Raw genomic sequence first — 27640 nt, 5'->3', positions numbered from 1 at the left:
CTATTCAACTCTGCTTCTTTTTTTCATTAAGAATATTTTAAAGTCCTCTGTTTCATTGAATGACCATATTTTCCTCTGAAACATGATACTCAGTTTTGCTGGGTAGATAATTCTTGGTTTTAATCCTAGCTCCTTTAACCTCTGGAATATCATATTACAAGCCCTTCGATCCCACAGTGTAGAAGCTGCTAGATCCTGTGATATAATGACTGTGTTTCCACAATATTCACATTGTTTCTTCTTGGCTGCTTGTAATATTTTCTCCTTGATCTGGGAACTCCAGAGCCTGGCTATAATATTCCTAGGAGTTTTCTTTTTGGGATCTGTTTCAAGAGGTGATTGGTGAATTATTTCAACCTCTATTTTGTCCTCTGGTTCTAAAACATCAGGGCAATTTTCCTTGAGAATTTCTTGAAGGATTATTTCTAGGTTGTTTTTTTTTTGGACCACTGCTTTCAGGTAGTCCAATAATTTTTAAATTGTCTTTCCTGGATCTAATTTCCATGTCAGTGGTTTTTCCAATGACATATTCTACATTGACTTCTATTTTTTCATTTGTTTGGATCTGTTTAATAGTATCTTGATTTCTCATAAAGTCATTAGCTTCCAATTGCTCCAATCTAATTCTGAAGGAATTATTTTCTTCAGTGAGCTTTTGAGATTCTTTTTCCATCTGGAAAATTTGGCTTTTAAAGGCATTCTTCTCCACTTTGGCTTTTTGGTCCTTTTTCCCATTTGAGTTAGTCTATTTTTTAAGGTGTTATTTTCTTCAGTCAAGTTGCTGACTCTCTTTTCATGATTTTCTTGCAACAATCTCATTTCCCTCCCAGTTTTACCTCCACTTCTCTTATTTGGTTTTAAAAATCCTTCTTAAGCTCCTCTATGGTCTGTAACCAATTCATATTTTTCTTGGAGGCTTTGGTTCAGGAGTTCTGACTTCATTGTCTTCCTCCCATTCCATGCTTTGATGCTTTTTGTTTCAAAAAAAGGAATCTAAAATTGGATTGCTTTGCTTCCTTTGCTTGCTCATGTTGCCACTCAATTATTTGACTTTTGAGCTCTTTGCCACAGTAGAACTCTGCTTCCAGAGGGGAGAGCTGTGTCCCAAATCACTGAGGTTTTTGAAGCTGCCAGAGCTATTAGGAGGGCACAGTTTCTGCAGTCCCTACAAACTCTAGCTCACTGGTCACACACCCCAGGACCACCACCCAAGACCTCAATCCAGATCCAGGCAGATTAAAGCAAGAGCAATTACTATGATCTGCAGGCTAGGACTCTGAGGCAGCCATGTGGAGGAGGGTGCAGGGCTGCCACACCTCCACCATTTCTAGCTCTGGTGGCTGGGGCCAGACCTGCTCCTTTGTCCCCCCACCACCAGTTCCAGCAGAGTTCTATACAGACTCTCACTTTTTCTTTGGCATTTATGGGTTGATAATTCTGGAAACTGCCACTGCTGCTGGCCATCCACTCTCCTGAAGTCTGTTCCCCCCACTGCTGATCAGGGCTGCCCTGGGGATAAAACTGTGGGCTCATGCAGGGCTAGGCTCAGCTCCCAGCATGCTGTGATGGACCCTTCCTGCCAGCCTGCTGGGCTGCCTTCTGTGGGAGATTTGCTTCTATATGTCACTTTGTGGGTTTTGTAGCTCTAACGTTTATTTAGAGTCATATTTTATAGGTATTTGAGGTAGTTATGGGGGTTTTCCTGCTTCTATGCTGCCATCTTGGCTCTGCCCCCCACCATAAATTGTTTAGCTGTGATGATGGGCAATATCTCTCTGTGCCTTTGTAGAGATTAAGACCACATGGATTATTCTATGGATCCATAATCTCCTGAGGGCAGGTCCCTCTACTACATCATAGCCCCTCCATGCAGTCCCATCTGACTTGATTCTTGTATTTGCCTGCCTACATATACTCCCACAGAGGATCTAGCCAGTGAACTGGAGGTCTGCCACCATCCTCCCCCCCCAAAAAAAGATTTAATCTCTTCTTTGAAACCAGGAAGGTCTGGGTTCAAGTAGCAACTCTGACACATACTGATTGTGTGACTTGGCAAGTAACTTCTGTTCACAGTGTCTCAATCATAGAACAATTGCTGATCTCCATAGGTAGAGGAATTTTTTTCACCAGGACTTCCTTTTACTGATGAAGTCACTCATATAAGACAAAAAAATGTGTGTAGACAGTCAAACAAGAATTTGGGAAGCATATTCTATGTTCTAGCACTTTGGAAGGCTCTGGGGGTGGGGTACAAAGAAAACCAAAGGAAAAAAAGAGCATACATTCAATGGGGGGGGGGGAACACTATTCCAGTCACTATATACATATATATTCATTGTGTATACATATATTCAATAGAAGACAATCTCAGTGGGTAGATACTTGTTGGGGGTGGTGGGAGGCCGTTAGAGAACCAGGAAAAACCTTTTGTAGAATGTGGAATTTGAGTGAAGTCTTGAAAGGAGCCAAGGAAGCCGAGAGGCTGAGATGGGGAGGGAGAGGATTCCAAGCATGGGGGATGGCTGGAAAAAGAGGCATGGAATTGGGAAATGAAGCCTCCCATATAAAGAAGAGTTTGTGGGATAAAGCGTTAAGACTAGAATGGGAAAAAAGGGGTTGTATTGTAAGGGCTTTACATTTCAATTTATATTTAATTCTGAAGGTAAAAGATAGCTGCTAGAATTTATTGAGTAGGGGGATGATAATGTCAGTCTTGCACTTTAGGAAAACCAGTTTGGCTGCTGAGTGGAGGGTGTGTGTACATGAGGAGAGATTTGAGGCAGGAAGATATATCAGAAGGCAATTGTAGCCATCCAGATGAGAGACCTTGAAGTAATAGGGTGGTGATTAGGACAATAGAGAAAGGTGGATTGAGACAAGAGATGTGAAGGTAGAAATGATGAGGTTGAGCAACTGATTAGATTGTAGGATGCATGAGAATGAAGAGTCAAAGATAAGACTGTGACCCTGGCTTACTGAGGAGACAGAAGTACCCTCAATAGTAGTAGGGAGGTTCTGAAAAGGAGGTGATTTTTTGGAGGAGGAAGATGTGAAAGAAGAAGAAAAGGAAGAGGAGGAGGAAGAAGAGGAGGAGGACAAGGATGGGGATGTAGAAGATAATAACTTTGGTTTTGGTCATGTTGAGTTTCACATGTCACATTAGATAGGTGATGTCTAATTTGAGATGTCTGAGAAACAATTGAAGATGCAAGACTAGAACTCAGAAGTTAAATTAAAGTTGGGTAAACGCATGTATACATATTTATATATTTATAGCTATATGTAAATTGTGCATTTCTTGGGTTGTCCTATTCTTAGGATGGTAGATAGGTTCTATAAGAGACTTCAGAAGTCATAGGATCAAATCCCTTCATTACATAGGGAAGGAAACTGAGGCTCAGAAAATTTTGATGACTTCTCCATGACCACACAGATATAGTGTCAGCAGTAGAATGTGAGTCCAAATCTTGTTGACCCCAACTCCTGCTGATTACCCACTATACCATGTTGCTTCTCAGCATCTTTTGTTCCAACCAGAGATAGCAGGGAACCTTCTCTCCACTCATACGAGTCCTTGATTTTATGCCAATTCACTTAAACAAGGATTCATTAATCACCTGCTTTGTACCAGGCCCTGTGTGTGTTAGTCCTATGGATACAAACCTAAACACAAGCCTGCTCTCAAGGAACTATATTCTATTGGCGGAATGGCAGATGTATGCAGATAACTAATTGCAAATATATACTTAGTAAATAGGATGAAGGTTCCATGACAGTCCTCGCTTGAAAAGCATACAGATGATCAGAAAATCATCCCACAAAATCATCAGAAGGAAAAGATCATTTGCAAGAGCAGATGCCTATTCTCTTTGGCTTCAGATAGCTCTACACCTGACCTCTCCCCTTTATATAAGAATGTAGTCCAGAAAATGAGCATAACCGAGGCAAGGGAATCTGCCCAATTCAACCCCATCCAACACCTTATTGTAATATTTAAACACCTTTACCACCACAAGGAGCCTGATGAGGCATTATACATGCCTCTTACAAGACAGACTCTATACTCTGGGGATTCAAAGAAAAAAAAAGGAACACATTCCTTGCTCTCAAGGAGCTTACATTCTCTTCTCTTGAGGAAAACAAGTATACAAAATTCTATACAAAATATATATTAAGTTGTATATGTGCATATGCATGTATCTATATGTGTATGCATGTGTGTATACATATACAGGCATATACATGTATACACATACAGATTGATGTGCATTATGTATGTGTGCATGTGTGTGTGTATATATGTATTTATGTATATATTGCATGTGGTACATACAGAATGTGGAATTTGAGAATCTCCACACATCCCACATTTTCTGCACTCACACATGTATATATACATACACACATATACATGTATAACACATACACATTTGTATATGAATGAACACAAGTATAGGACAGCTAGCACAAACAGCGAATAGAGCATTGGACACGGAATCATGAAGTCCTGAGTTCACAAATCCAGACTTAGACACTAGCTGTGTGACCCTGGCAAATCATTTAACCCTGTTAGTCTCAGTTTCCTCATTGTAAGATGAGCTGGAGAAGAAAATGGCAAACTTCTCCATTATCTTTGCCAAGAAAACTCTAAATGGGGTCACAAAGAGTCAGACACAAATGAAAAGTGACTAAACAACAGCTAAAGCATTAACTCACTAATTGCTGAAGGGCTCAGGAAAGACTTCAGGCAGAAGATAGCAGTTGAAATGATTTGGGTCTCAGAGGTGTCAGTATGGAGGGAGAAAATAAGGGGCAGTAGTAGGCACTGAGAAGGTACATAGGACGAGCTGAATGCAAGCTTATGAATTTAAATTGAACATGGCCTCCCACACCACATGCCCCTGGTCTGCTCTTCCCTGGTATTTCTTATCACCAGGTAAGGACAGTAGCATCCTTCCCTAGACTGAGCCCCCAAAGTCAGCAAGGATCACAGTATCATGGTCTTAAATCTGGGAGAGCACTTAGAGGTCATCTACTCTTGCCTCTTCATTTTGTGGATGAGAATACTGAGGCCCCAAACAGACAAAGTGAGGCTCCATTGGTGTTAAGTGGAACAGCTGGGACTTAAACCTAGTTGAGAGGTCTCCAATGGGTGGGGGGTGGGAGGGTGGGAGGGTTCACCCTCTCTTTCCTAGAACTAGGCTACCAGGCCTTTTCTTGGCCATTTTAAATTATTCTCCTTCTACCCTGCTTTCCAATTCCATTAGTCCTTGATATGCTGTCTTCCTCTTGCAATGTGAATTCCTGCAAGGATCAATTGAGCTCAATAAATTTGAGAACATATATTTCTTAGAAAATAACTCCCTATTTGCTAAGAACTACTGGAAAAAAGAAACACTATAAAACATTCTGACACAAATTAGGTTTAGACCAGCACTTCATACCATGTAGCAGCAAGCACCCTAACATACCCAGGGTGTCTGCCAACACAGGTTCTTAGATCTGTTTTTCTAAAGGAAAGCAACTCAAAATGGGTTAATAAACTTGCTGTAATCAAACATGTCATTTATCTAGTTCAGAGGAAAAAGGTTAGCACTCCAGACTTCAGAGAATACAAACAAGTTACAAGCAGGCAACAAATACAGAGAAATATTTCAGCAGACAGGCTTCTAATTGTCTGATGATTACATCCATACCTAGTCAGTTACCAGAGAGGGAAGAACCAACATCTGGGTTTTCAAAGCCAGGAGGCTCAATAGCTGCCTAGAGTCTCATCTGGTCAAATCACACAGCTCTTCTCAAAGTGAGCCCCCAAACAAAACCTCACATCTGGGTATATATAACCTTCTCCTGGATCAGAGAATGTCACAGCTCTCTTGACCCACTGCCCAATCACAAACCACAAGGTGTGGGCGTTCCTGAAAAACAAACCTCCTGCCACAGACTCCACATGACCACATTCAGACTATTGGGGGCAGAGTATATTTTCAAATCAAGTAAGGTTCTTAAGAGTCACTTAAGACTATCAAAGGGCCTAGGGGAAGGGAAGATCTTAGATTCCAGTTCCCATAACATACCATATTGCACAATAACTTCAAAATGGACTAATGATATGAATATTAAAGACCATATCATTAAAAAGAAGAGTATAGAAGGGGGTAGATTTTCAATCAAATGAGGGATAGAAATAATTAAAGAAAAAACTTTAACAAGAACAGCATTAATGTATCTAGAATAAGAAATGAAATTTATTTCAAATACTTCTTATATGGATCTTATATGAAACATTTCTAGAAACTAGCAGAAATATCTTAGACCAAAAGTCATTCACCAAGAGTGGCTATAAGATATGAAATCAGTTGTTAAAATGCAATCTATTAACAGCCATTTGACAGAATGCTCCAAAACATTAATAGAAGGAGCAATACAAATCAAGACCCACTTCATGCCCAGAATATTGACAAAGAAAGATGACAAAATACGAGAATACTGAATTTTGTAGGAGTTCTAGTCAATCAGACTCAATAATGAATTATTGGTAGAGCTGAGAATTGTAATTTAATTGTAAAATCCTGGCATTTCGAATTATGAAAAGAACATGACAAAGATGTCTATACCCTTTGACAGAGATTCAACTGGCAGGCATATGCCCTAAAAGATCAGTGGCCCAAAGAAAGACTATATATACAAAAAATATTTATAACAACAAATTTTGCAGTAAAAAAAGACCTGGAAACAAAATTGATGCCCGTTGACTGGGGAATGACTGGACAAATTGTGGCACATGATTGTAATAGAATATGAATGAGACATAAGAAAAGATTAACATGATCAATACAGAGAATCAAAGAAAGACTTCTGTGAACTGATGTAATGTGAAGTAAAAAGATGCATACAATGACTACAACAAAATACATGAAGAAAACAATAACAACAAAAATTGATAGCAAACAAAAAACAATTTATAGTAAATGCTACAAATTATAATGGTCAAGCTTAGGCCCAAAGAAGAAATGTGAGAAGATACCTCTGTCAATTCTTTTGCCAAAGGGGTGGGGTTGATGGGTGTGGTAATATCAGAAATTTTCTAGGTGATTAATTTTTCTAAACTTTTCTTATTATTTTTTCTTTCTCATCTTTACTATTTGTTGTTGTTCAGTCATTTTTTATATCCTTTGTGATGCCATTTGGGATTTTCTTGACAAAGATACAGCAGTGGTTCACTGTTTCCTTTCTAGCTCATTTTGCAGATGAGGAAACTAAGGCAAAGAGGGTCAAACGACTTGCCCAGGGTCACACAGGTAGTAAGTGTCTGAGACTAGATTTAAATTCAGGATGATGAGTCTTCATAATTTCAGGCCCAATTCACTGTTGCACCTAGCTGCTCCACAAGTCTGCACATAGTAAGCACTTAATAAAACTTCTTTCTTTCCATCAGAATTATCTATGAATAGAAATTACCTCAGAAGCCATTGAATCTGGCCCCTTTGATTTTACAGATGAAAAAAAAGGAGTAACGTAAAGTGACTTGGCCAAAGTCATAGAGATAGCAAGTACCAGAGACACAATTTGAAAACTTATATTATGGCCCCAGAGGCAACATTCTTTTCATTATCCTATATTTTGTACCAAAGGGATTGGTGCTCTCAATGGAAGCCACTCCAAGCTGGGAGCCTCTTCTCCTAAAGGAAAGGTTTTAATCTAGGCTTTAATTCAGGGGGTCAGAAAAATTGGATGGGGACAAAATACTTCTTTAGTTTCATTAGCTGCCATGGAAATTTAGCATTTCCCTTGATATAAAAAAGAAACAATTATTTTGAGAAGGGGTTACATGCTTCCCCTGACTGTCATGGGTATCTCTGTCTCTGTCTGTGTCTGTCTGTCTGTCTCTCTCTCTGTCTCTGTCTCTCACTCTCTCTCACACACACAACATCATTAGATTAAAATAATACAAATTTGTTTCATGATGCAGTAGAAGTCTCAAATTTCTTTGCAGTTTTGGGGGAATTTTTCTGATTTTTCATTATCTTTACTTGAAAGAAGACTAGAGGTGGAAGGGTGGTATTTATTACCCAGTGTTTTAATTCTTCATTCATTTACTTGAATTCCATATAATGACTTTTCAGTGGAAAGATACAAATGATAACATAGGAAAGCTCCCTAGCCTCTGCGCTCTACACTACCGAGTCTCATACTAGATCAGTCCTTTGATTGTAGCCTCCAAAGTGATAGAAACATGATAAAAATGGCATTTTTATGCCAAAGTTCTGGGTGATGGGAGGTGACAGTGGCTACAGCAGGCTGCTCTAGTTCTATGGGCTGCTCACATTTAAAAATGAATTCCAGGCAGCATTCTTGGCTTTTGGAGTGCCATTGACCATGCTCCCAGGGTGCCTTTAATCAGACAACTGCTCTTCTGCTCAGCAGCAAGTCTCTGTCACTTTTCAACTCTTCCCATTTTTCTTCTATTAAGAAAATGAGATACCAGACAAAACAAAAGCAGGTGTTAGCAGCACTTGTCATTATCCCAGCACTTTCCTCCTCACCAGCGAGTCTCACGGAAGGGCTTGGCGCCCTTTGTCAAGCTCATTTCATCAACCTCACACCCCACCCCACAATGGATAATACTGGCCCCATTTCCAGAGGGTGAAAAAATCTACCACCATGAATATTACCTTACAGATAATCTTATTTGCCAAAAGATGAAAGAACAAATTAGGGAACATTATATGCTAGTTTTTATTCTCACCTACAGAGAGAAGCTGGATGGAAACCTTTGAGGGACATAACCTTTTTTTTCTCCTAGATTATGTGCTAGAAAAGGAGGAGAGTCAAGAATATGCTCTAAATTTAGGAAAAGGACATATTTCATAAGCTAAAATTATGTAAAAGACCTGAACCCAGGAAAGTGGGAAGCTCTTAAAGAAGAAATTCTGGAGATGCAAAGAGAATCAACTTCAGTGAGTTACAAAAGGGAATCTATCTGAAGAGGTTGATGTCAATGCAAGGAAACTCCCCAACTAACTTAGTTGTCTTTTTTTTAATGTACAGAAGATGTGCATAAGGACAGGTGCCCCACCACCCTGAAGCCTCCACTTAAGCTATGAAAACACCTTTCTCTTTCCTTCCTTCCTTCCTTCCTTCCTTCCTTCCTTCCTTCCTTCCTTCCTTCCTTCCTTCCTTCCTTCCTTCCTTCCTTCCTTCCTTTCTTCCTTCCTTCCTTCCTTCCTTCCTTCTTTCTTTCTTTCTCTCTTGGCAATTGGGGTTGTGACACCCAGGGTCACAAAGCTAGTTAGTGTCTGAGGCTGACTTTGAACTCAGTTCCTACCTGACTTTAGGACTGATGCCCTATCCACTGTGCCACCTTCCAGCCCCACCTGGCTCTTTTTCATTCAAATAGCTGTTCAACCATACATTCCCCATCTTCTATTTATAAAGTTAATTTCTTGAACCACTGGAATATTTACTAGGCACTCTACTGGCAATAAGCCTGTGAGTCAGGCAGTACATCGTTCTATCCCCATTTTACAGATAAGACTGTCTTCATCTCTAAAATGGAGATAACAATCCTTGTGTTACTTAACACATTGGAGTTCTGTACTAATTGAGATCATTGGTGTCAATTTCCTTACTAACTTTAAAGGCCTATTTGAATGTCTATTCTTATGGCTGAGTGACTTGTGCATGGTAACACAGATAGACATGTATCTTATGAGGGAGCTGAAGTCAAACCTTTTAATTGCTATGCTCACACTCTATCCACTATACAGCATGGCCCCTTAGTTACTCACATCCTGGAATTGTTTTTGGCATCCCAACATATCATTCATACAGTCCCAATGACTTGAACTAATCAAGGACAGCTACATGTTCCATTCCCTCCTCTTCACATTTTATATTTAATTTCCTGGGGGATCCTTTCCATTCTCTAATGTCTAGTCTGAAAATTGTCCCCTTTACAGAGAAAACAAAAGAAAAAAAGGAATTCTGCCTTGTCTCCATCATCTACCACCATGGTCCAGTCCACCATGGGGAGGTGCTTACACTTCTTTGTTCTGCCTCCTGAAACCAACGTAGCTAAAAACAGACCAAAACAAACAACTCACCTTTTTAAAAGAGTTCATCTTTAACAAGCACCCCAGTGCTGAGCCTGGCACAGCTTCAGTCTTCCTGATAGAATCGTTTCAGGACTGCCCCTCTCCTGCATTCCTCCTTAGCCAGCCTGTCACTTTTCTGTACAATTATTTAAAAAACAAAAAACACAAATCAGCTTGGTTGAAGAGTTCTTTATGCAATCAGTTTGTTGTTTTTTTTTCCCCACATGAGAGGCGACATTGTACCTTGAAGAAGAGTCAGAAGGTCAGGGATCGAATCACTTACTAATTGTGCGATTTTAGACAAATATAAAAGTTCCTAGCATTTTTATAGGTGGAAGGAACTATAGAGAACATATAGTCTCACCCCTTCAGTTGAGAAAACTGAAGACCTGAAGGGTGTTAGGACTTGTCCTAGGTCACTCAGGATACTTTTTTTTCTCTAAGCCTCAGTTTCCTCATTTGTAAAATGGAGATATAGTTCATAGATATAGAAGGTCCCTTCTGGCTCAATATCTGTCATTCATGCATCCTATAAGTGAAATGGATCAGAGGTCTTCTAGTTCAGATTCCTCATATTGCAGAAGAGGAAACTGAGGCCAAAAGGGCTATAACTTGCCCAAAGTGACACAGGTAGTCAGCCTCTCAGTCTAGTTCGCTTTCTACTACCATGTGCTGATTTGGCCAAGCCATCTTCTTTTTATTATTAATTCGAATGTCAGTGACAATAGCTTACACTGATGTGGGCTGTCATAACTACAAGGTGCATTCAAACATGTTGTATGGTTCTCAAGATAAACCCGTTAAGTGAATAGAGCAGAGGTTAGATTAATAGATCAGAGTATGTTGTAGTAGAGAGGACTTTGTATTTGAAGTCTGAGACCCAGGATCCAATCTAGCCCTTGTCATTAGCTCTGTGAGCTTAGACAAGTCACCCAACCTCTGTGGATTTCCTTTTTATCATCTAGAAAAGGAAGGGATTGGGCCAGATGGATTCTAGGGTCCATGGCAGCATCAAATCTACCATTCTATAACCCATAAACTGAGGATCTTGGGTCAGGGAAATTCTAAGGTCCTTCTTACTATATGGAGCACCAAGCCTGGAGAAAAGAATACCAGAGTTCAAATCTACCCTCAGAGACCTGATAGCTGTGTGACCCTAGACAGGTCACTGAATCCATTGGCCTCAGTTTCCTCATCTGTAAAATGGGGGCAATAGTAAGATGTATCTCACAGAACTGTGGTAAAGATCAATTGAAATAATAATTGTAAAGTGCTTAGTACAGTGTCTGCCCCTCCTGTCATTGAATCACAACACAAAGTTCTACATCATTTGGCATTATCATCTCCACCATGGAGATGTGAACCTTTTGAAAGCAAGAACCTTATGTTTGCCTGTTGTGGCACATCTGGAGCCTGACACATAGTATTCTCTTTAAAAAATGCTTGCTGAGTGACCACTGGACTTGGAGTCAGGGAGAGATAGTCATTAACTTTATTTCCCTAGACTTAATGAGCCTCAGTTTCCTCAGCTGTAAAAGGAGAATAATAAAACCTGGTTGACTCCTTTCAAGGATTGTTGTGAGAGTTTTTAAAAAGGCAACAAAGTGCGATGGGGACTTTAAAGCAGATATTTCATTGTTGCCTGCTATTATTCTTTCTAAGTCCCATGGTGCGCCTCAGGCTAGATCACAGTGGGAGTTAATACCTCCAAGGTTCCTTTAGGCGACATTCTTAATCTAGCTTAAAAAAAGAATGTTGGCCTGCCTGGTGGAAGAGGGGTGAGGACCCCCACTCCTAATCTGTATTTGCTTTCCAGGACTCCAGTGCTAGTGCCACACTGTCATGGTCCCGTCGGACCATTTTATCAGCCACACACTCCCCAAAATGGCAACTTAATATGGCCCTGTGCTATCTCATACCTTACATTAGTTCAGCCTGTCAGAAACCTGTCAGCAAGTCCTGAAGAAGCCCAGAACCAATACCGGGAAAACTGAATTTTGACAGATGCTTCGCAGGAGTGATGCTGCAGGACATGAAGCAGTTTCAGCCAAACAGACCCATCAAGGACCCCTATTGTTTCTTGGTTTATCCAGTTAGAAGTGGGCTTCAGGTCCCTGGATCTCCCTGTGGGGTGGGTTTTCAGGTCCTTAAGTCAATCTGTTGTAAAGCTTGGAGAAACACCGCCACTCTAGGACAGGCTTGGCCTGGCATATCTCTGTAATTCATTCGTCTTTCCCCTTCCCCCCTGTACAGGCATTTCTGTTATTCACTGGCTGGTTCAGTTGAGACTGTCCAGGTTCTGCCCCCATTAGAAAGAGAACAAAAGGTTTCCCTGGAAAGTGTGGGACTTGAAATGTAAATACTGTGAGTGGCATATAAATAATGCAGTAACACAATTATAGCTTTTCTTTGGAAAAAAAGCTGATAGAGCCAGGGTCCCTGCAATCCTGCAAACTGTAAGCTTTTGGTGTGTGTTTTCCTTTAAGCCTAAGTAAGCAAGTCCCAAGCTCTTCTTGTTCCTGGCTGAGCAGCTTTAAGGTTCAATTATATGGTCAGGATTTTTACAACTGTATTCCCTTTATGTGTGCCCAGTATACAAAGGCTCCTAATAGCTCAGAAATTCGATCTGGTAGTGTTTGAACGGGCGGGGTTCCTAGAGAGGAAGATGGAGCTGGGCTCTCACCAAAGATCGAAATTTGACCTAAGATCGTAGAAATTCAGAGGTTGAAGGGCCCTTAGAGATCATCCATTTACCACCTTCATTTTACAGACGAGGAAACTGAGTCTGAGAGAAGGGAGGGATGGCTTTTCTTGAATTACACTGCTCGGTCTGACCTGAGGAATGCCATATGACTCAGAAAGAATAATAACAGTTAACAGTGAAATAGCTGCTTTGAAGTTAGCCTTCCTTCAAATCATTATCTTCTTTTTTTTTTTTTTCTGTATTTAACTTGTTTAAACATAGTCATTTGAAAGTTGTCTTCCCCACTACACTGTGAGCACCTTGAGAACCGGGACATTTTTTTGCCTTTATCTTTATCACCAGTGCTTGGCACAGTGCCTGGCATGTAATAAGCATTTAATAAATGTTTTCTTGAGTTTAGTAGAGCAGGAGAAGAAAGCGTTTCAGTGCCTAAGAAGTGTGACCCCAGTCTGCTTTTCTATAAGAAAGGGAGATTTCCTGGCCAGGGCAAGCACTGGGGGCTGCCTAATGAGCAATCTCAAGCCTGAGAGGTCTGGAATCATATGAATCTCCATTCTCCTAGACTCTTATTGTGGAGATAGCTAGGTCATAGAGTGGCTAGAGTACTCCACTTGGAGTCAGGATGACTTGGGTTCATATGTTACCTCAGGTGCTCACTAGCTATGTGGCCTTGGGCAGGTCACTTAACTTTTCTCAGATTTTGTTGTTGTTCAGTTCAGTCATGTCAGACTCTTCATGACCCCAGTTGGGGTTTTCTTGGCAAAGATGCTGGAGTGGTTTACCATGTCCTTTCCAGTTCATTTTCCAGATGAGGAAACTGAGGCAAACAGGGTGAAGTGACTTGCCTAGGGTCACACATTTGGGGTTTTCTTGGTAGAGATACCAGAGTGGTTTGCCATTTCCTTCTCTAGCTCATTTTACAGATGATGAAACTGAGGCAAACAGGGTTCAGTGACTTACCCAGGGTCACACAGCTAGCAAGTCTCTTAGGTCAGAGTTGAACTCAGGAAGAATTATCTTCCTGACTTCAGGTCCAGTACTCTATTCACAGTGCCACCTAACTGCCCCAAGTCTCTCAGACTTCATTTTCCCAATTTGTAATATGGGATGAAAATAAGATCACCTATTTCCCAGGGCTATTCACTAAATAAAATAAGACCACATGTGTGAAACCGTTTGTAAGTCTTAAAATGCCACATAAATACTAGCTATCACTAATATTGTTACTTGTGATCTGTGGTGTGGACTTAATGAAAGAATTCACTCTTTGAAGAGAATAAGAATATAGAATATTTTCTGGTTAAAGCTGTAACATAATCCATTTCAGAAATAGGAGGTGGAGAATTAATAGATACCAGGGTAAATTTAATATATACTTAAAGGAAAAAAGGAAAGAAATTGTTTCCATCCTTATATAGTAAAACACTCTAAACAGTACACAAGCAGATAAAGCTATAAGGAATAGTATTATGGAATAGGGGGAAAAACATTTAACTTATAAACTAAAACCCTGGGTTAGAGTACTAGATGCCAGGGTCTGTCCACGCAGAGATGACATTGTTATGCCATTGATGAGCCCTGGGGCCCACCACCCAACAGAAACTATAGGAGAGGTAGGTGTGGATAAATATCCTTAGGACACATGATCAATAGATTTAAATCATATGGAAGTGTTTCTGGATCAGCCATACACAACAGTTATCCATTACTAGATACTTACCTCTGGTTACTAGTAATGAAAGATCTTTGATCCAAGAGTGGAACCAAAGGGCCCTCCCTTTCAAATTGCCCAATAAAGACTGGGGAGACTCTCATTGACATAGAGAGTCCTTGAATGAGGAAACTCTCCCTTCCAATGGCAGGTCAGCACCTTCTCTGCAGCTCCTAATCCTAAAGGGTTGCCAGTGGGTTCACCCCACCAGAATGTGTCAGAGCTTAGACTTTATCCCTGGTCTTCCTGGTTCTGAGGTTAGCTTCTATATTGTATGTTTGTATAGAATTATGATTCTAAATATTGTTTCCCATAGTGAAATATAAGTTCCTGGAGGGCAGGAGTAATGTCCTTTTTGTCTTTGTGTGTCCTTGAACAGCGTCTCATTAGCATGCAATAAATGCCTTTGGATCAGTTGAGTTCCTATCTAAGCATCGATGCAGTGAGCAATGGAAGGCAGGAATTGTGATCCCATTTTGCCAGGGGGGAAGCTGAAACTCAGTGTACTTACATGCCATCACTGATGCATACCAGAATGAGCTCTGCTGACCCCAAATCTGATCTTATTGGGGTGATGGAATCATATAGTAGAAAGAACATCAGTGGTCTTGGATTGGAATCCTTGACCTGGTGTGGTTGTTTTAGGTGAATCATTTAACTTCTCTCCTCCCCTGTCAAATGAGGAGACTGGACCAGATGACGTTGAAAGTGCCTTCTGCTTCAAGGGCTATAGTCCCATAATCTCCTGAACCATGCTGGCTCCATCCCTGTTATACTCATTCATCACTGAATACTTGAACCCAGTGAGGGAAATGTTTGAGCAGCAACAGGTTAGATAATAGAAGGGAGGAGATTTGGGAGAATAAAACTGCTGATAGCCCTCAATTCATGGCACACGTAAGATTGGCTACTGGTTCCATTCATGCAAAGTCAACCTACATAGGTTAAGACAGGAGTAGTGACTTGTCCAAGGTCACAAAGTGAAATAGTGGCAAAATAGGCCAGGCCCCTGGGTCTTCTTACTCCCTGCTATGATATCCTTTTAATCTTCCTATTTGGGCTTCTTTGGGCAGCCAGAATTTGACCATCATGTGCACAGGGATTAGGTGCCATGTTAGACTGTGCTTAGGTATCCCCTGAGAAGCCCAAGAAAACTTTGCTATTACTTATATCTCTATTTTATTATCTCCTCAGATCTCTTTGTTCCTTGGTATGCAAATGGACTTATTCTGCAGACAATGGATGGGATGACAGTTTCTGGAAAATGATCAATTTGGAAGATTTTGTGGCTGATAATTACTGCAAAATAGGTAAAAAAAAGAATGAAAGAAATGGTAGCATGTATAACACGTGTTATACGTATGTCTGGATGTCACCTGTACATGTCTCTGTTGTATCCTTAGTATCTAACCTAGACCTTAAGTTTCACTGATGTTAGGAATTCCCGAGATAGGGTCATGGAATTAAGGCGAGGGAAATTTCTCCAAAGACTTGGAGCAGTAACTCATATGCCAAGAACTCTAGGTGTGGAACATCAGCACCCCACCTGGTAGCCTCCTTATGGGATGGGAATGGGAAGGGCGCCGACTGGAAGGATTTGGGCAGGTCACAATCTGCAGCAATGGAGTGCACACTCACTAGGATGAGTACAGTTGACAGGTGGTATTGGTGGAAGGAATTCTGGGCAGGAAATTTTCCATAATGAGGAGGAAATCACAAATCTGGGCCAAAAGCTTTAACAACAATGACAAAAAGAGATGGAGATACAAAGAATGATAAATACAGAAATTTAGGCAAGAAAAAGTGCATCTTCAAATAAAAGATACTTCTCTATGTGAACTTAACTCCGATTATATGCAGGATCTCAGATGTGGAAGGGACGCCAGGGGCCATGTAGTGCAAACAGCATTTGAGGAGAAAGCCCAACCTAGTGGAAAAGCTCTGAGATAAGACAACCAGAGTTCAGATTCCACGTCTGGTTCTTACTACTTTGGTCCTAAGACCAGTCATTTGACCTCCTTGTGATTCAGTTTCCTTTGCATCTATTGATGTGTCAAATGAGAGGTTGGACAAGATTGTCCTTCAGGCCCCTTCCAGATCTTGACCGTGGAGCCCTCTCTAAGAATCAATGAGTACTATTTCTAGGTCCCATGAACCAAGATAATCAACTTCTAAGCTGTGTCAATGCTGTGTTGACATACATCCCTGGTATAGTTATAAGATAACCCAAGTGATATTTGCATGATATAATCAATCTAATTACTCAGATTAAGCTCTTGCAATTGGTTCAACTAAGAACAGACATCAAGTCAAGTGAACCAGCATTTATTAAGAACTTCTGTATACCAAGTACATTAATGAGCTAAGGGACAATGTGATGTGGTGGGAAGAGCCTGGGTCTGACATTCTGGGGACTCTCATCTTGGCTCTGTTATTAATTAATAATTAGATGAGGGACAGCTAGGTGGCACAATGAATAGAGTACCAGCCCTGGAGTCAGGAGGACCTGAGTTCAAATTTGGTCTCAGACACTTAACACAAAAAAATAGCCATGTGACCTTGGGTAAGTGACTTAACTCCAATTGCCCTACCCTCCCCCCTCCAAAAAGCAAAAATAAAAAATTATAATTAGATAGAGAAGACTGTGATGCTTCAGTAAACCTCCCCTTTTTCCACCAGGATTTAGTATCTTTGTCTATAAAAAGTTGTAGGACCAGAGTATATGATCTTTGAGACAGGAGGGTGGTGTTATGATTAGAGGTGGAATCTGACCTCAGACCCTTATTAGCTGCTTTGTGTACCTGGGCAACATCTCTCAGTCTCACTTTCTGTAAAAGTTTGGATATAATATCAACTTGGACTTGGTTGCCTAGTGGTTAGCCTCCCTGCCTCAATCTTCTCTCTTCCATCCTCCATTCAGTTGGCAAAGTGATCTTCCAAAAGCCCATCTGACCATTTCATCCACTGCTCCCTACTCAATAAATTTCATTGTGTTCCTCTTACCTCCATGTTCAAAAAGAAATTCCTCTGTCTTTGAACACTGTTCACCACCCAGCCTTCCTACCCTTCCAATCTTCTTATATTTCACTCTCCTATGTACTCAGAGAGCCACTGACATCAGTCACTTTGCTGTGCCTTGTACTAGTCACTCCATTGCCAACCTCAGTGATTTCTCACTGACTGTCTTTCATGCCTGGAATGTTGTCCCTCTTCATCTTTTCCTCTTGGCTTCCTTGGCTTCTTTCAAGACTCAGCTCTCCAAGAAATGTTTCCTTCTCTTCCTCTCTCCCCCTGTCCCCTCCTTTCTTTGCTGCTGCCTTCTGCTCTGACATCACCTTACAAACCTTAATGTGGCTTAGAAATGTTAGCTATTATTAGCTATTGCCTAATATGAGCTCAATATGCATAAAAAGTCAACAAAAATTTCTCAAATTTTTTCTATATTCCAGGCACTCTCCTAAGGCAGGGAGTACAAAGAAAGGAAACAAGAATCCCTATCTTCAGGGAACATACTATTTCATGATACTTTGCCTCCCTACCTGGCTGCCACCAGAAAAGTGAGGTCAAATTTCCCTTCCTCCTAGGTAAATTCACTGTAATTACTGATGGCAGAGTTCTAGGCTTGTATCACTACCATAAAGTCCCATACCTGTAACCAAAAATCCTCATGATTCAACCCTTTTTGATGGCTTCATTGTTGGTCAAATTCATGTAGATGTCACCCATGAAAAAGTTCTAATTTCACCTTGGGATCTAAGCCTTTCATAAGCCTCTATCTAGAGGCAAACCACTCTCAATGACAATTTCAACAACGTGGGCCTTTTGTCAGTCCTTACTGGTGCTCTGGGAAGTAAGTCTGTTTGCTTCAGAAGGATGTTTGTAATTTGTGTTACCTGTTTATCATTTGTTCTGAGAATATCTATCAATCTTTGCCCTCCTTTGTGTGGAGTAGATGTTCATTCATCTGTCGCTGCCTTGGATTGATAGCCTTGTTGGGGCATTTTCTAAATCAGCTACTGCCGATTTTGCTGTTCCAAAAATACATGTTATTATGATTACATAATTACACTTTTCCTGACCTGGGAGTTCCCCGTATCCATAGAAACACAATTCTAGTTGTTATCCCCATCCCTATTATTGTCATGACTATTAGTCCTGTAGCTAATGCAGGCAAGTATAGTGGCATTGTCTAGTATTCTTAGTATACTTGGGATCTGTACCCATCTTAATTCTTGTACTTAAGAATCTGTCTGTCTGTCTATCTATCTATCTATTTTTATTTTGCTTAGTGCAGCATCTCTAGGCAGCTTTTTCTCACTTAAGATTCAAGTTTAATTAGTATATTAGCCTTGCTAATAGAGCCATACCTACAGGATGCAGTCATTAAAAGACCATAATGTTAATCTACCAGAAAATTTCCAGGGTAACTTTATTAGATTTTCCCTGTTAACTTAATGGACTTTTAATGGATGTCCTAAGGAGACACATCATTAACCAGAATATTGCCGTATGTGAATTAAAATTGGTTCCTTTATCAAAATTAATGGTATGAGATTCCCTTACATTCTAAGCTATAGTATTCTCAACCTATTCTTTCCTTTTGGGCATAACATAGAAAATACTTCAGAGATGTTGGTTATCAGGTAAGGGTTTTAGAAAAATCTCCCAATGGCCCCATTCAGAAATGTTTTACTATTCTGTACAGTGATTAGAAAAAAAAAATGACTCTCGGAAGCCTACCATGAAGTGTTAAACGTTTCCAATGGAGTCAGTGCCCATTGAGATGGGGGTATAAAGGCGCAAAACCTTTTAGCGGATTTGAGCATTCAGTGTTGTAGATTTCAGTGTTAATACAATTACCATAATTCCTTCCATATGCAGCTTTTAGCAAATCCTTTACCAAGCACTGAGAGCTCATGCAGTAAATAAATGCTTTACCAGAAAACTGAACACTTCAGCAACTGATGGCCTTATGGAGGAATATTTTTGAAATAAATTATTTATGAAGTGTAAGTTAAAGATCAAATGCAATATTTATATGGTGCATTTCAAGGACGGGGCAAAGCAATTTACAGTGTTAAGTAACAAAACATGCATGTTTCTAGTGATATAATATTGCTGTTCAAAGTCATTTTGTAAAGAAAGCATTTGGGTGGGTCCGTATGGGAAAGCATCCACCAGAATTGGGCAATAAGTTTCATGAAGTTGAAAGAACTTAATGGAATTTCTTTCATAATTAAAACTTTATTAGAACAACTTCCTTTGCCACAACCCAAAAGAAAGCTCAAACCAAGTATTATATGACAAAATCAATCTGTATTTCAATAAAATGAATTGTAGATAAATGTTGACATTCCATTCTGGAAGCAGGTAATGTGGGCTCCATATTACCTCCACCATCATAAAAATAAGCCAAACCAAGAAGAAAAGGAGAGCAGAGCAGGTAGAAAGACCCCTCTAGGAATAGGACATCTGGCATTCTTTAGGTTTTTTGTAAGAGATCAATTCAATTTGTGCAGATGCCTTTATGGCTATATGCTTGTTTCAGAGAACATATAATAACTTGTGCAAAGTTATATACAACCCCTTGAAAGAGACTAAGCTAGTCCCATATCTTCCAATAATTAGCCATGCAACCTTGGGTACAAAATTTCCTCTCTTTCCTCACTGTCTTCTTTTAAACTTTTCCTCTTCCATTTATAATATATGGGGGCTAAATATACACTCACCAAGGTCCATTCTTGCTTCAAAATGCTATAATCACTTACCTTTTTAGAGTTCTTCAGAGGTTATTAAATGTTCTCTGTATATTATAAAGGAAGCTTTTGATAGGCTCTCCTGCTCTGTGGGAAGGTCTCAGGCTAGTATATTAGAAGATCCCCCCAGATAACCCCTGATAGTATAGATTGGTAGTGCAGAATCCCAGTTTTATAGAAGAGGAAAGTGAGATATCAAGAGCAGAAATACCTTGCTCGTATTCCTGTACCTGGAAAATGATCAAGAAATGTTACTGACCAAGGTCACCTAATAGCAAGCTTGTTCCTCTTTCCACTTTACCATTCTATTTGTGCTCCTAGACCTGTGGCCTGGCCCCTTCCCAGAATCATTCGAGTGTTCCATAAGGAAGGGAAATATGGTGAAATCTAAGGCAAAGTGCCTGCTGCATAAGAGGCACTTAATAATTGCTTGGCGATTGATCACAGATCTAAGGTTAGAAAAAGCCTCCTGAGGAAACTGAGTGATCAACTGATTGTGTCCACACAAAGTCTCAGCGTTCCTCTTCTTGGTACCAGTCACACAAGATCTCTGGGCCTTATTGTCATTGTCTATATATGGGGCCCTCTTTTTGTCAGTTGGATGATTACCACTGGGGCTCATGTCTTCCTTGACTTCCCCCAGGACTCAGATCAAAGCTTACCTTTTGTAGGGGACCTTTTTCTTGTCCCTTAGCAACAAACATCTTCCTCTCAAAAATTGGCTTTCATTGATATTGTCTATATCTTGTATTTATCTGTTTGTTTACATGTTATTTCCCCCATTCAAATATATACTCTTTGAGGGTAAAGACTGGTTTTGCTTCTTTTATTGAAGGACCTGGAATATAGTAAGCATTTAATAAATGCTCATTGGCTAATAATGATTGACATTGCCAGGAATAAAGAGTTTTCACAGAAGAATTAAAAGAGCCAGTTGGTGCTGTAGGGCAGAGGCATTTTTTTTTTGCCCATTTAAGAAGTGACCTGATTTACTTGGAGATACTCAAAAGATCCCAGAGGAAGAAACAGAGACAAGAAGGGAAGCACACCAGGATAATGCGCTGACCTCTGGCACTGGGTCTGGAATTACCCCTTCACTGTTTGCCTTGAAAGATTACAACTAGAGATGACACCATGAAGCCTTTGGGCTAATAGTCTAAAGTTCTGAGTGAAAGCAGGTAGCATATGTCACAAAAAGGAATAGAGCAAGGAATCAGAGAGAAGAAATTGAAAGAATCTTAGAAATAATTAAGTACCATCCTCTCCTTTTACAGATGAGGAAGCTGAAACTCAGGGATGTTACATGAATTGTCCCAGGCCACACAGTAAGAGATAGGAATGAGATTCAAACCCAGATCCTCTAAATCCTGTGTCTTAATGAAGTCCTGTTTAGATCAGTCTGATTGTTTTTCCACCCCTGAGGGCACAGGCAGGGAGATGCCAACTGGATACTGAACTTGAAGTTTCTGGGTGAACTCATCCAGATATGACAAGGAAAAGAGAGGGTGCCAGGAATGAAGGCAGGAGATAATGTCCAGGGCATGGACAGCTTCTTGGATAGAGCCTGGGAGGCTTTCCAAACTTCAAGCATGTTTCCTCCTTTTCTTTGATGCACACATCTTAGACTTGGTCTTGTCTTTAACGAAGACCTCAACTGCAAAATGAAGAAGTTGGATTACAGGCTTTCTGTGTTCTCTTCTGGCTCAAAATCTAGGATCCAAGGCTCTTAGAAGCCTGTGACTTTCTACCACACCTGAAACAAACTCTTGTCTTTGATCATAGAATCAAAGGATTATAAATGAACTGAAAAGAGTAGCAACCGATCAAGGATCAAGTAATAAGCATTTATTAAGTGCTTACTGTATGCCTGCGATAGTGTTCAGTGATGGGTAACAGATAGAAGCAAAAGCAGACCTTGTCCTCTCTTCCTTGTGACACAGAGAAGAAAACTGAGGCCAGGAAAGGTTCAGAGCCACACAGATAATAGGCACTAAATCTGGGATTCAAATCCAGATTCTCTGATGTTAGATCCAATATTTTTCTCCTGATCTTCCTATCTACCAAAGCCATCTTCACCTCCCAACCTCTATAAACAAGTTTCTGCCTCATGGACCCCCATGCTTACGGAGCCTCAGCCATAATGCCACTCCTGAAATAATGGTGTTGCTTCTTCCCCTGCAACACCAAAAATTGGCCTTTCAGTCAATCAGCAAACATATATGAGGCCTCTGCATGTTTCAAGCTCTGTGCCAGGTACAAAGATTATAAAATCAGAACTGAAGTGTCTCTGTCCCAAAAGAGCTTAAATTCTAGCCAGGGAAGGCAATATGTGGACATAAAAATATTTGAAAATGCAGGGATATGGCCTGGACCTGTGATTCTTTGGTAGAAAAACTCTCGTGTGAGGAAGTCTCTTCCGTTTCCGGTTGGCCCCTGTTTTGCAGCTTAGAGTTGCTTAGAATGTCGAGTGTTAGTGGCTTTCCCAACATCACAGAACCACAGTGTGTCAGGGATGGTACTTGAACTCATATCTACTTGTCTCTAACTCAGTTCTCTGTATGTTACAGTACGCTGTCCAGAATTCAAAATAAATTCGAGACAAATGTAAGGCAACTTAAGGGAGGAGGTTTGTGGATGTAGAACATGGCCCTTGAGTTGAGTTCTGAAGGAAACTGGGGATTCTGAGAGATGAGGAGGGGATGGATAGCTGGCACCGGGGATGGCCTGCATGAGGCCACAAAGATGGGAGATGGATCATCAGCTGTGAGAAACAGCAAGAAGTCCGATCTGACTGTTATTCCCCAGACTCCACACATGGAAACACAGAAACAGAACCTCGAGGGGAAAGGATCTTCTGTTTTCAGTGTGACCTTGGCTTCTGCATGGGAAGTGGTTCTGAAATTTTCCACGACCAATCCCTTGCCAATAACCCCAAGGTAACAACTCTCCTTCCACATTTCCCCGTGGCCCTCCAATTCCCAGAAGTGCTATTTTAGCTGATGGTCCTTCCAGGAATGGCCTGGCCAAGCCAGCAGGGCTGGTTTGCAGGGACAATTGAACTGTCCTTCGAGGTAATGCATTTCAGATGTTGGTCGGGATTGGACTTCATGACTGCTGTCTCCATTGGCCCAGGAACTATTTAGAAACACTGACAATTCTATCTATATTTTTCCCTTTGTTTCCTTTTAAGTTACAGAGATATACAATAGTGGAGTTTGAAGCAAGCTTAGACAGGGGTTACCTAGTCTGGGGGTCCTTGACCTTATCTGTATTGTGAACCCCTTGGGCAAGCAAGTGAGGCCCAGGGCCTCCTTCTCAGAATAATGTTTTAAATGCATAAAAAAAACACATGGGATTACAGAGAAAATCAGTTGCATCAAGATGCAGTAATCAAAGTGTTTTTAATAACCCCAAGCATGCAGACCCTAGGTTAAGAACCCCTGTTCAACTCTTCTCTTTTTAAAGATGAAGAAAATCAGTTCCAAATTTGGGAAGTGACTTTTGGAGACTTCAGTGTGGTTAAAAAACCAAAGGCAGAAGCTGGAGTTAGAAGAAACTGGGAGCAAATTCTGCCTCAAGCACTTTCTAGTAGTTAGACCCCAGGAAAGGCAGTTACCATTTCTAGGCCTTAGGTTCTTGACCTGTAAATGAGATAAAAGTAATAGCAGTGACCCTACAGCATCGCTGCGGGATGAATGGGACCACACCCTTGGAGGGTTTTCCAAACTCCAGTCACTTTTGCTCCTCAAACCCAGAATCCCAGAATGCTGAGTTGGCAGGGGACCACAGGGTCCATTTGGTTTGACCCACACCTGAAAAAGAATCCCCTCTACAACACCCTTGACTGTGCTTTCAGACCTTTAGTGAGGACCATTCCTATTACTCTACTTCCTAGGGTAGCACACAGATCCTTTGGCATTTTCCTTCTGGAGATGGTACGACAGGCATTTTACTACTTGAAAATATGGTTATCATTACTTTAGGCAGCAGCAATATCCTGGAAAGAGAAGATTCTGATGCCAGAGGACCTGGGTTCCAAACCCACCTCTGATACTTACAGTCTGAAATCCTTGGGGAATTCATTTCATTTCCCTAGGACTCAGTTTGCTCAACTCTGAAACAAAGAGTTGGACAGATTACTTCTGAGGTCCCTTCTAATTATTTGATCCTCCTCCTCTGATCTAAAAACAAAAACTAGAGGGAAAGTCCCCCATTTCTGATTTGCATGGAAATTCCTCTGAGGGTTTTTTCTTCTTCCTTTTGGGAAGTATTACACTCCTCCAAGGCTCAGCTCAAGTGAATCTTCAGCAAGAGACCCAATGTCCCAATTTCCCTATTTGTGAGTTCTCCTCTCCAGATGTCCCCTCGAATTCAGTGTTAAATTCAGGGTACTTTTGGAAATGTTCCACATTCCTGCTTCTTTATAACACCTCAGTCTCCCTTGGGGTTCATAGTTCAACCCTGTAACAGAGTCCCTCAAGTTCCCCAGTTCCTGGACTCTACCCTGGAGCCCTGTGCTGACCTGGAAACCCAGAAGGTCAGGCTTCATTAGTGTCCCTGAGGGCTCTGAATGCAGAGCCTCCTTTCTGAGGAACCACAGCCCAGGCTTGTTACTGGTTCCTGGGTCACACCTGAGCTGTGTTGACCAGGAGCTGTCGCACGGTCTTCTCCAAGGTTCAGGGGCCTGACTCCAGCCAGAGTGATTGATTGATTCCAGAAGCTGTCCCCTGAACAATGAGAGAAAGTTCAAATTGCTCCGGAGTCCTGGTCCTGCCTCCCCAGCCCCCCATCTGCTCTTGTGGTGAGAGGCAGCTGGGCTGCTCTCTTTGCGGTATTAGCCAAACTAGAAAGACATTAAAAATTCCGTTAAATTTTCATACCCTTTCAGCTGCTGAAGTGTACGATCTATTTCAGAAAAAAAAAGCAAGAAAGAAAGACCTGATACATTTTCCCGACTCCCTCCTTACTTCAGGGACTCCTTAAGGGACCAGGTAATGATCTTAAGATGGATAACAATGCTTTATGTTTGGCCTCTCTCTCTCCTACCCCCACCTCTTGACCAAGGACCACGGAATTTGTCTCTAAATGGAAAGCATCACCAGCCGATTCATGCTGTGCTCCTCTGGTTGATGTGATGGGGAGTTACTGTTTGGAGAGATGCCTTGTTACCTCAGAGATTTTTCTTTCTTTTGGGGGGTCAGGGAGTGGAGAATAGGTAGAAGGAAAATAATTCCTCTCTCCCAAACCTGCAAAGAGCTGCTGCAAGCAGCCATCATTTAAGGGTAAAGGATGATGTTTGTAAAGCAGCTTTAAATGTTAGACATTGCTGCTATTATCATTCTTGTTGTTATAAAGAGCAGCTGGGTAGCACAGTAGATAGAGGGCCAGGCCTGGAGTCAGGAAACCTCATCTCATTGAGTACAAATCTGGCCTCAGACGCTTACTAGTTGTGTGACCCTGGGCAAGTCACTTAACCCTTTTTGCCTCAGTTTCCTTATTTTGTATAATGAGCTGGAGAAGGAAATGGCAAACCACTTCAGTATCTTTCCCAAGAAAACCCAATTGGGGTCATGGAGAGTCAGACGCGACTAAAATTACAGAGCAACAAAAACAATCCTTATAACCCAACGTCAGTTCTCACTTATATGAACTTGGCGTCCTTATTGTCTCTCCCCAGAAGAATAAATATGCCGCGAGAGCATCTTTGTCTTTGTAGCCCCAGTTCCTAGCATACTGCCTTGTCTACTGTGGCACTTAATCCATTTGGATTGGATTGGAATCCCCAGTGAACAGCTACAGAGAAGAGGAAAGGGTACCCATTTTAAATACAGTGGAGGCATCTCCAACAACAGCACCACTACATTCTATGAATTTTTTCTTAGGCTTCAGACATTTCAATCCAGACATTTCTTAGGACCTACTGCATACGAGGCACCAGGACTACACTGAGCAGAGTTCTTGTGGGTGAAGATGTCCTATGTCCACATGAAGAGATTTGAATCCTGACTTAGACATGGGAAGGCATCCAGTGGGTTAGAGACTCTAGAGGCAAGGATCTGAATCTAGTTTCTGCCCTGTGTGACCTTGGGCAAATTTGCTTAATCTTTCTGGGCTCCAAATTCTTCACTTGTAAAAGGAGGGAATTGAACTATGGGGCCTTTAAGGTCCCTTCTGTGATCCATCGTCCAAAGTAGAATACAAAGAAAATTGACAAGGATGATAGCACTAAGTTTTGGGGAAATCAAGGAAGATTTCACAGAGGTGAAGGAAGCTAAGGATTTTAAGTCAAAGGTGGGAAGAGAATAGACTCTAGGCATGAGGCACAGCCTATGCAAAGATCCAGTGACAGGAGATGGAATATTGAGCTGAGGGAAGTGCAGGTTGGCACAGGCAAGGAACATATGAAGCAGAATAGAGTGGGGTGTGTCTACAAAGATTAGTGGATGCCAGACAGTAAAGGGACTCAAAAAGCAGGTTGAAGAGTTAATATAGTCCTCAAAGATATCGGGAGTCATAGAAAGATTATGAGATAAAGACTAGCATGGGCCCTGAGCTCTTTAAAGGTTATCTTGGCAACTGTGTTTCAAGAATTACTGGCAGCTGTGTATGGAGGAGGCATTGGATAAAGGGAAGGCAATAGACATGAAGTGAACAATTAGGAGATTCTCACAATGGGCCATACAAAAAGTGATGAGGCTTAAACTAGGCTGATGTTTCCACTCAGAAGAAAAGGCACTGGATGTGGAAGATATAGTCAAGGCAGAATTGATAAGATTTGACATTTGATCATTTATTTGGGTAAAGGGTGAAGGAGAGAGATGAATTGAGGCAACTAGGTGGTATGGTGGATGGAAGTGCTGAATGTAGAGTCAGAAAGACTTGAGTTTGAATCCTCCCTCAGATGCTTACTAGCTGTCTGACTCTCAGTAAGTCACTTATCTTCTCTTTGCCTCAGTTTCCTCATCTATGAAATGGAGTTTGAGTCTATGGATTCTAAAATCTTTCCAGCTCTAAATCTATATTCTCATAAAGGCTAATTTGATGCTCGAGAGCCCAGATGACTAGAATGGTGGTCCCCTTAAAAGAAATAAGGAAGTTTGAAGGAGGATGGTTCTAAGGAGAAAATGATGAGTTCCAGGTTGATGCCCAGGATGATAAGTGGGCCCATCATGTCATATGCCAAGGCTCCATTTTATGTGGATAATTGATAGGGAAAAAGGAAACCGTCTGAAGATTGAAAATCAAATATATGGGCAGTTTGACCTCATGATCCTATCCACTACTTAACAGCTAATCTATGAGTTTTCTTGGCTCAGATTTCTTCTTCAGGCCATTTCATCACATTAGCAAAGCACTAAAAAAGAAGTTAATT

General features: G+C 41.0%; 1 protein-coding gene across 8 annotated transcripts in view; it reads left to right on the top strand.

Moving 5' to 3' along the window:
- The window catches only part of LOC138165296 (FGGY carbohydrate kinase domain-containing protein-like), a 545803-nt gene that overhangs the window by 230146 nt on the left and 288017 nt on the right, over positions 1 to 27640 (top strand). For all 8 annotated transcript variants that reach the window (XM_069093464.1, XM_069093465.1, XM_069093467.1 and 5 more), the window contains one exon: positions 15707 to 15822. In XM_069093464.1, the coding sequence (XP_068949565.1) occupies positions 15707 to 15822 (116 nt within the window). The remainder of the gene's footprint in view (positions 1 to 15706; positions 15823 to 27640) is intronic.

This window comes from Petaurus breviceps, unplaced genomic scaffold, assembly GCF_028583685.1.
Source record: "Petaurus breviceps papuanus isolate PSGF00001 unplaced genomic scaffold, PetGlider_PUasm1.0 208, whole genome shotgun sequence".
Taxonomy (NCBI): Eukaryota; Metazoa; Chordata; class Mammalia; order Diprotodontia; family Petauridae; genus Petaurus; species Petaurus breviceps.
Note: the sequence above shows the minus strand (reverse complement) of the source record. Positions and strands in the feature narration are given on the sequence as shown.